General features: G+C 37.9%; 1 protein-coding gene and 1 long non-coding RNA gene across 2 annotated transcripts; one reads left to right on the top strand and one right to left on the bottom strand.

Moving 5' to 3' along the window:
• Positions 1-2006: 2006 nt before the first annotated feature.
• LOC108360135 (uncharacterized) lies at positions 2007-3964 on the bottom strand. Its single transcript, XM_017612320.1, has 3 exons — positions 3891-3964; positions 3281-3777; positions 2007-3232 (listed from the first exon to the last, which is right to left on the bottom strand). Exons 1-3 carry the CDS (start codon positions 3907-3909, stop codon positions 2585-2587), a joined length of 1164 nt encoding a protein of 387 aa, XP_017467809.1. The 5' UTR covers positions 3910-3964; the 3' UTR covers positions 2007-2584.
• Positions 3965-5775: 1811 nt separating this feature from the next.
• Positions 5776-7845, top strand: LOC108360139 (uncharacterized). The gene is made up of 2 exons (XR_001847058.1): positions 5776-5809; positions 7759-7845. It is a non-coding gene; the product is annotated as an uncharacterized LOC108360139 (long non-coding RNA).
• Positions 7846-9989: the final 2144 nt, after the last annotated feature.

Below are 9989 nucleotides of genomic sequence, written 5' to 3'. Positions count from 1 at the left end.
GCCCAAGAAGAGGGGCACCTTTTGCAGAGCACCTTTCTACGTAGGCGGCCATCGGCCGCACTTAGGGATTATAACCCTCAGGCAGTAGCTAAGTAGAATTCTCCTTTCTTTTTTGCTAAAGAAGAGGGGCTGAACACCTTCTGCAGAGATATTTCGTGGATATTTTTTTTTGACAGCTCAGCTCGGAAACTTGCAAAAAAAAATACCATATTTCCAACCGACATAATTAACAAATTAGTGCACAGATATAGTATATTTTATTTTTGCAATAAAGCGTGAACTGTCGTCTACAAGTGTGTGTAAAAGGTTTTTTATTCGATTCACGCGTTTGGGCACAGCAACCCAAAATCGTTGTACAAATTCATTAAGAGCACCCAGCCACTTCACCAATTCATTTTTGGGGTACGGTTTAGTACGTTGCCGATCTATTTCGAGGTATTGCGTCCAACGGGGTGACCCGATCCAAAAAATTTGCACACGCTTGTAGCCAAGGGTCTCAACATTATTTTAACACCCTTTTTTGTAATTTTTGGTCACTAATTTATTTACAAATTGGGTTAGAAATATGCCCTTTTTTGTAAAATTCGGAAATTAGCGTAAATGTATCACTCCTATTCTCCTTAAAGCAGCTACTTCAGCAATATATTTTTATATTCTCCTTCACTTTACACTTTACTCGATGAGTTATAACTTTCTTTATAACATTAATATTAATCTATTAATCACAATTTATTAAATAAAAACACCTTCTAAATCATTCGTCTGACTTTGGTTGCATATGCAAATTAAATGGCGTAGTTCAGCTGTCAAACTCCAAAATATGCAAAAGAATGAGAGACAAAAGAAAATAGGATATAGCCCTGTAAGCATTAAAAATATACAAAGGTGTTCTCTGCAAAAGGTATTCAGCTTTTCTTCGCAAAACATAAAGGAGAATTATACTGCTTGAGGGTTATAATCGCTAAGTGCGGCCGAAGGCCGCCTACGCAGAAAGGTGTTCTCTGCAAAAGGTGTTCAGCCCCCCTTCTTTGGCAACGCAGAAAGGAGAATTCTATTGCCTCAGGGTTATAATTCCTAAGTGCGGCCGAAGGCCGGCTACGCAGAAATTTAGCTACTTAGACGAACGTGTAAAACATAAAGCACTCTACAGTTTCGAGATCAAACAAAAAATAAATAAACTTTTTGGAAGAGAGAAATCCAGGTCGATAGAATTCGAGATCGTGTTGAATTCGTTTAAAGCTCTTGAAAAAGGAGCATTTCTGGCATACTCCGTTTTGCCATTTCCTCCAAAAAACGGCAGAGGACTGCGAAGATTCCTTAGAGGAACATTGAAGTTGACCTGCTCTAGGAGCGTAGGGCAATCGATCACACCATTTATTAAGTTAAAGGTGAAAGTTAGAGATAGCAAAGATCTTCTGGCTTCCAGAGATTTAAGGTCTATTAATAGCAAACGAGACTTATACGATGGAATAGGCTCGCTGAAGTTAAGATTTCTGGGGGCAAATTTAAGAAAAACCTTCTGAACCCTTTCAATCCTATTAATTAGGTTTGAGTGGTATGGCCTCCAGATAAAAGAAGCATATTCTAACTTAGAACGAACAAAAGATGTGTATAACAATTTAAGTGTATAGGGGTCAGAGAACATTGAGCTCTGACGCCTGAGGAAACCATGTACAGCGTAAGATTTAGAAATGATGTGACTGATATGACTGTTAGAAGACCAATTAGAGCTGAAAATTACACCAAGGTCTTTGATTTCTTGGACTTTTTGAAGTTGAGTTTGAGAGATTACATAAGACGTCGAAAGAATATTGTGACTTTTGGAAAAAGTAACTTGAAAACATTTTTTAATATTCAGAGAAAGGCGAGAGCTGAGACACCAGTTGTGTAGAATATTAATCTCGGACTGAAGTCTTAGCGCATCATGCGCGTTTTCAATCACAGCAAACATTTTTAAATCGTCAGCATACAGCAAAAATTTAGCAAATGAAAAACAAGAACTCACATCATTTATAAATAATACAAAGAGTAAGGGACCTAAAATGCTACCTTGAGGAACCCCCGATGAGGCAATGAAAGATTCCGAAGAACAACCACTAACAGAGACCACACAGCGCCTATCCGACAAATAAGATTTGAGCCATTGCAAAAATACTGAGTGGAAACCCAGTGCGGCTAGCTTACTGACCAACAAACTGGGCGAAACTCTATCAAATGCTTTGGCAAGATCAGTGTAAATGCAGTCGACTTGGAAACCGTTCGAGATAGCGGCAATATAATACTCACTAAAGACGCCTAGATTAGTAACCGTAGATCGGTTGGGGACGAAACCATGTTGATTGGGTGAGACTAGACTTTTTGTCGCGAAATACATTTTCTCCTTGACGATAACTTCAAAAAGTTTGGAAATTGTTGAAAGTTTCGAAATGGGTCTGTAATTACAGACATCACTTTTGCTGCCACTTTTAAGAATAGGGGTAATTGAAGTCAATTTCAATTCATCATAAAAAATACCGGAGGCTAGAGACCTATTGAAAATAATTTTTAAAGGAGAAATCAAAGCAGGACACTTCTTCATAAAGTTTTAAGAGAGCCCATCAATATCTTGTTTTGCAGAAGCTGATAGATTTAAAATGCCATTAGCAATATCGTCAGACGAAAGTCTAAGGGAGCCAAAATTAGTAGAATTCACACTAGCAGAGAAACTAGAATCCACAGTAGGGTTATCATCTACAAAATTAGAACTAAAAAATGCAGCAAATAGATTTGCAACTTCAGCTGGAGTGGAGGCACACTTATCTTCAAAAAATACAGCTGAGGGAATACTAGAGTTGTTCTTCTTAGACTTAATAAAATGCCAGAACGATTTCGGATCTTCTTTGATATTGGATTCAATACCTAAGATATAATTTCTGTAGAGGAATTTATTCAAGCAGTTAAACTTTTTAAGATGGACCTGATATTTTTCAAAGAAAAACTGACTTCCAGAGGCCTTAAACTTATTATAAAATTTGTTTCTAAGATTCTTAAGTTTTTTCAAGTCACGATTATACCACGGTAATTTATAGGGTCTTTTTCTAATTAATGGAATGAATTTAAAACAAAAATCAGAAATTACAGATTTGAAAGTAGCGAAGCATTTAGCTACATCGGGGCAAGAGAGTAAGCTTTCCCAATTTAATTCACCCAGTAATCTATTTAACTTGGGATAATCGCAGGCTGCATAATTAAACTTAGGTTTGTCACCAGCATTGAAAGACGGGAATACGTAAAATTCAAATTTTAGTAGCAGAGGAACATGATGCATATTAGATGGAGTGATCGGATTGTGGCAAACTTCAATGTTACACTTAATGTTATCACTAATAAATATGAGGTCAAGAATTCTATCCAACTTGTTAACAAAATTATTGATTTGTAATAAATTAAGGCTTAAGAGGCTATCTATAAAGTACACTTCATGGGACGCATTGACATTAATTGGCGAGAGACCAGCATTGGAAAAAGATGTGGACCAAGATACATTACAAAGATTAAAATCGCCTAACACACAAAGGTGGTCATCTCCTAGCTTATTTAATACTAAAGACATTATGTTGTCAGCATGCGCTTTATAAAGATTATAATTACTATTAGGCGGGATATAAGAAACAATCAAAAACAGAGAGTCATGACTAGATGAGGCACTGATGCGAACACAAAGCTGATCCAAAAGGGAATCATCATTTTCAAGCGAGACAGAGAACGAATGAAATTTACGCTGAATCGCAATAAGAACTCCGCCGCCTCTCAGACAACCAGTCTTAGTTGCATCTCTGTCCTTCCTAAAGACATTATAAATGTTTGAATCAAAAAATTCCTCATCAAAGAAATCCGCATTTAGCCATGACTCAACAATAACAAAAACATCGAAATCCCTTTGCGAGCTAATAGAGCGTACCGCTGCTGATTTTGTTCGAAGGCCAGAAATATTCTGGAAATAAACCTTCAAAGAGCTATAATTATATATCTGCCTATTAACATTTAAATATGCATTACAACTAAACTTATTAATATCCAATACTACGGGATCAGGCGCATCCGAGGACAAATGAACTAATTCGGATGAGTTTGTTTTGACCTTCTGTGAAAAAAACGGAACGGCCGAACAGAAACAGCTGGCCACAACTCTGGTCTTATTAGATTTTCGCAATCGAACTCGCTGACGTCAAGCTTAAAATTGACATAGGATAAGAAATCCAGTCTCGACTCTTTTTTGACTAACTTGTAGTAGGGTAAGTGCCGCTTATCAATGCCAGCGTGTCTCACCACATAATCAACAATATTGTCACAGGAGACGGTTGGCACGAAAGATGAAAGGTGCAACCACTTAAAGCGGGCAGCCACCCCAAGATCACTACAATCATTTGATCCCACCACGCGAGTTCGCTTTTGGATGTGCTTTGTCCTTTTACTCTCAGCAGTAAGCCAAACAGGGCTGCGGGTAGGAGAAAGAGGATTAGGCACTTCCGCGGCCGTAGCGTTAACAGCATCAGATTCAGCACTAACACCACAAGTCGGTATATGTTGTGAAACAGGTGGCAAACCAGCAGAAGAAATATTGTTCACAATTAAAGGAGCGAGTAAAGATGAACTAGCAGCAACAGAAACATTAGCAGTGCACGGTGTTGTTGGCTTCGTGGTGGTAGTAGTACCCGCAAGTAAATTGGCAGTGCAACCTGCGACAGTATTTGTGTCCATGAGGCTGTCAGCATGACGCACAGTTTTAGAGCAATCCCGCCAGGATCAACTTTGCGAGCGGGAGAGATGACGTTAACACTCTGAGCCGATGTGCGGTCAGACAAGACGCTTTTAGAGCCAAACGAATGAGGGACAGCGGGAGCCACAACAGCACCAGGCCATGAACAGTAATTATTGTTGTTGTACGAAGCACTAGCACCAAACTCAGCAGCCAACAAACCCACATTAACAGCATTTAAATTACTTGCATTCGAATTGTTGGTGGAATGCAAAGATAAATAAGATTTTTTAATGCATCAAGTTGATTAGAAAGATCTTTGAATTTAGCATCAAAAGCGTTAGATATTAACNACTTGCATTCGAATTGTTGGTGGAATGCAAAGATAAATAAGATTTTTTAATGCATCAAGTTGATTAGAAAGATCTTTGAATTTAGCATCAAAAGCGTTAGATATTAACTCAATACTACGCTTTTGGGTCCCCATGACCTCGTCGAGAACTTTCCAAAGTTTCTCCGGCATGACAACACAGTCTTCACAGAGGTAAATTAAATGCCGGTTAGTTTTAACCAGGTTCATATCGTATTCAGATATGCCTTTACAACACGCACGATGGAATGTTTTCTGGCAAAAACCATTACACGGCACCANTCCCCATGACCTCATCGAGAACTTTGCAAAGTTTCCCCCGCATGACAACACAGTCTTCACAGAGGTAAATTAAATGCCGGTTAGTTTTAACCAAGTTCATATCGTATTCAGATATGCCTTTACAACACGCACGATGGAATGTTTTCTGGCAAAAACCATTATACGGCACCAAATTCGCGTCAGATCTCGAAAACGCTTTACTACATTTGCCACAGCAGTTGGCCATTACGAAAGAATAAATAAAATATCGGAGCAAAAAGAAAACACGTCTGCACACAACAAGAGCTAGTTACATTTTTGTAACTATATGTTGTATAATTCTTACAAAAATTGAATTAATATAAAATAATTATAAAAAAAACTTACAAACCCTAAGTGCGGCCGACGCCGCCTACGCAGAAAGGTGTTCTCTGCAAAAGGTGTTCAGTGCCTTTTCTTCGCAACACAGAAAAATAATTCTACTTTGTGAGGGTTATAATCCCTAATTGCGGCCGGAGGCCGCCTATGCAGAAAGGTGTTCTCTGCAAAAGGTGTTCAGTGCCTTTTCTTCGCAACACAGAAAAATAATTCTACTTTGTGAGGGTTATAATCCCTAATTGCGGCCGGAGGCCGCCTATGCAGAAAGGTGTTCTCTGCAAAAGGTGTTCAGTGCCTTTTCTTCGCAACACAGAAAAATAATTCTACTTTGTGAGGGTTATAATCCCTAATTGCGGCCGGAGGCCGCCTATGCAGAAAGGTGTTCTCTGCAAAAGGTGCTCATTGCCCTTTCTTCGCAACACAGAAAGAGAATTCTACTTTGTGAGGGTTATAATCCCTAAATGCGGCCGAAGGCCGCCTACGCAGAAAGGTGAGTTCTCTGCAAAAGGTGTTCAGTGCCTTTTCTTCGCAACACAGAAAGAGAATTCTACTTTGTGAGGGTTATAATCCCAAGTACGGCCGAAGGCCGCCTACGCAGAAAGGTGTTCCCTGCAAAAGGTGGGCTTGTTCGGGTTGCAATCAGTGTTGCCGTTTTAGCCCTTTGGTGACTAGATTTAGCTACCACATACTTGTTTCGGCCACCTAAATTTAAAATTTTTTAGCCCTTTTTAGAATTTATTCATACTTGGCATGAAAAAGTTGTATATGCTTAATATGTTTTTTTTTTTGCATTTATGTAAGAGATGAATTTTTAAACTAAGAAAGACTGATATATATACATATATGTATTGTATGTTCCTTACGTTTTTATACATACATACTGTAAAAGTGTTGGGGCTGTTAACTTTTCTGTTAACGATTTAACTATAGTTTAAAATAAATTTGTTTGCAAATTTGTTAAATGACCCATCAAGTCAATTGACCGTGTATGTTCTTGTGGTGTGATTATACCAGCATGCTGGTATCGTTAGTGGTGAAATTAGCTCAATTTTCTAAGTAAAAAGTATTTTGGCGGAAATTTCTTGCGCTATATGAGTCAAAGCTGTATTTGTGGAAGATTACGTTCACGATATTGCAGTTGTGAATTACAAAGAAAAACAATGTTAAACAAAATGCTGGAAAAATTATGAAATTTCGGTTCTAATCATTTCGATCTTTCCTCGATCTCATTTGTAAAGGAATAGATATTGTACCAGCATGATGGTAAGTTATATTCTTCGAGCCTGATGGTACAATCACTTGATGGAACCAGCAAGCAGCTGGTACAAAAAGGTTTTTGGTTGGATAAAATATTAGCTTTTTTTCCAAAGTTCATTGTTTTTATATACCATTACTTATTGAAAATGTTTACGTGTATTCTTATATATGTATATGTAAGTAAAAAATTTTAGCTACCATTTTTAGCCACAACGAATTTTTTGTTATCTCTTTTTTAGCCCTTTTTTAAGGGAATTTGGCTACCACTAAAAATTATGCGCGGCAACACTGGTTGCAATCACAATCGCAGTGTTGCGCGAATTATTAAAGTATCGCGTTCTGTGTGAATTTCTAGCAATGTATTATCGTTTGGGCAGTTGCAACACTGTTGCCATTTTTCATCAGTACGTCAGTAATGCCGCTTTTATTACGTGCCTCGAACAGGCCCGGTGTTTTTTTAATAATTATTTTACATTGATTCAATTCAATTTTTGTAAGAACTATACAACATACATATATATAAAGTACGTACATATACCAAATTATTCATCCATTTGTTTTTAAGAAATCTTGATTTCAAAAATAGCTTATTTTGAACTTTAACCTTTGATAATTGCGATTGTTGTTTTTTCCCTTGAAAAAAAAGGAGACCGTTGTACTCAGCTCAATCGATCCCAATATTTTGTTTTCTAATTTGAGATTTGGAGCCAAACTGCATTTGTTCCAAGTTGAAAATTTNGGTTCTCTGTAAAAGGTGTTCAGCGCCTTTTCTTTGCAACACAAAAAGAGAATTCTACTTTGTGAGGGTTATAATCCCTAAGTGCGGCCGGAGGCCGCCTATGCAGAAAGGTGTTCTCTNGTTATCTCTTTTTTAGCCCTTTTTTAAGGGAATTTGGCTACCACTAAAAATTATGCGCGGCAACACTGGTTGCAATCACAATCGCAGTGTTGCGCGAATTATTAAAGTATCGCGTTCTGTGTGAATTTCTAGCAATGTATTATCGTTTGGGCAGTTGCAACACTGTTGCCATTTTTCATCAGTACGTCAGTAATGCCGCTTTTATTACGTGCCTCGAACAGGCCCGGTGTTTTTTTAATAATTATTTTACATTGATTCAATTCAATTTTTGTAAGAACTATACAACATACATATATATAAAGTACGTACATATACCAAATTATTCATCCATTTGTTTTTAAGAAATCTTGATTTCAAAAATAGCTTATTTTGAACTTTAACCTTTGATAATTGCGATTGTTGTTTTTTCCCTTGAAAAAAAAGGAGACCGTTGTACTCAGCTCAATCGATCCCAATATTTTGTTTTCTAATTTGAGATTTGGAGCCAAACTGCATTTGTTCCAAGTTGAAAATTTGGGGAAACTTCGCGAGAGTGCACCACGCCTAGAAAAAGATGACTTTATAGGAGGTGTAGAGGGGGTCGTACACATCACAAAACTGAAAACCGGACGACGATGAAACTGATAGTTTACGAGTAATTTGTTGTTAAACTTGAAATTTTCACCTAACAAAATGTACGATAACAAACCATTTCAAACAAATACAAGTGTGCGGAACACACACACACACTTAACACACATTTTATTATGAGTTTAGCAACTATGAGTATTATGTGTGCGGCGTAAGATTATTATAAAGGCGAATATGATAAGTGCTTAGGGATTATAACCCCTCCTACGGAGAATTCTCGGGAAATGTTTACTTATTTGCCTTACATTTTTGGGATGGTGGCGGAGGAAGAGGGGCGTGGTCCCCTAAACGCGCCCCCCATTCGAAAGGGCACAGTCCCCCCTTTTGGAAAAGCCGCACCCCGCCCGCCTTCGGGGCCTCCCACAGACGCCTAGGGAACCGTTTGAAAAAGGGCGAAAAACGGCATTTACCGAGGCAAATTGAGCAGTTTGAAGTGGGTTAAAACCCACCTAACAGAATCTGTGGGGTTTTTAAATAAAAGAAATTATCCCACGGTGGTTATCAGGCGAAAGAAGAGAACACCTTGTAATGGTAACCCTATTGATATGGCAGCGATATTCAGGACTAACATAATGTTGGTACTACTGCACATGATGCAATAATACAAGGTCATGATGCTATAATATAAGGTGGTATAAGTTGTGACAGCTCGATTTGACACTGCCTTAGCTCAGTAGAATAAGAAGAAAAACGGGAAGAAATGAATCCCCATTTGGCGGAAAAATATAAAATTTCATATTTTCTTCTAGNAAGTACGGCCGAAGGCCGCCTACGCAGAAAGGTGTTCCCTGCAAAAGGTGGGCTTGTTCGGGTTGCAATCAGTGTTGCCGTTTTAGCCCTTTGGTGACTAGATTTAGCTACCACATACTTGTTTCGNCGGAAAAATATAAAATTTCATATTTTCTTCTAGACAAAATTTGTTTTTTTTTTTNTTGCAATCACAATCGCAGTGTTGCGCGAATTATTAAAGTATCGCGTTCTGTGTGAATTTCTAGCAATGTATTATCGTTTGGGCAGTTGCAACACTGTTGCCATTTTTCATCAGTACGTCAGTAATGCCGCTTTTATTACGTGCCTCGAACAGGCCCGGTGTTTTTTTAATAATTATTTTACATTGATTCAATTCAATTTTTGTAAGAACTATACAACATACATATATATAAAGTACGTACATATACCAAATTATTCATCCATTTGTTTTTAAGAAATCTTGATTTCAAAAATAGCTTATTTTGAACTTTAACCTTTGATAATTGCGATTGTTGTTTTTTCCCTTGAAAAAAAAGGAGACCGTTGTACTCAGCTCAATCGATCCCAATATTTTGTTTTCTAATTTGAGATTTGGAGCCAAACTGCATTTGTTCCAAGTTGAAAATTTGGGGAAACTTCGCGAGAGTGCACCACGCCTAGAAAAAGATGACTTTATAGGAGGTGTAGAGGGGGTCGTACACATCACAAAACTGAAAACCGGACGACGATGAAACTGATAGTTTACG

This window comes from Rhagoletis zephyria, unplaced genomic scaffold (assembly GCF_001687245.7).
Source record: "Rhagoletis zephyria isolate East Lansing unplaced genomic scaffold, Rhagoletis_zephyria_1.1 Rzeph_scaffold_00524, whole genome shotgun sequence".
Lineage (NCBI taxonomy): Eukaryota > Metazoa > Arthropoda > Insecta > Diptera > Tephritidae > Rhagoletis > Rhagoletis zephyria.
Note: the sequence above shows the minus strand (reverse complement) of the source record. Positions and strands in the feature narration are given on the sequence as shown.

Excerpts from the sequence above, each read along its gene's own strand:
- LOC108360135 (XM_017612320.1), bottom strand. Across the intron at positions 3,233-3,280 it reads ATGTTCCTCTGCTACTAAAA|TTTAATTATGCAGCCTGCGA; the intron begins TTTGAATTTTAC and ends GACAAACCTAAG.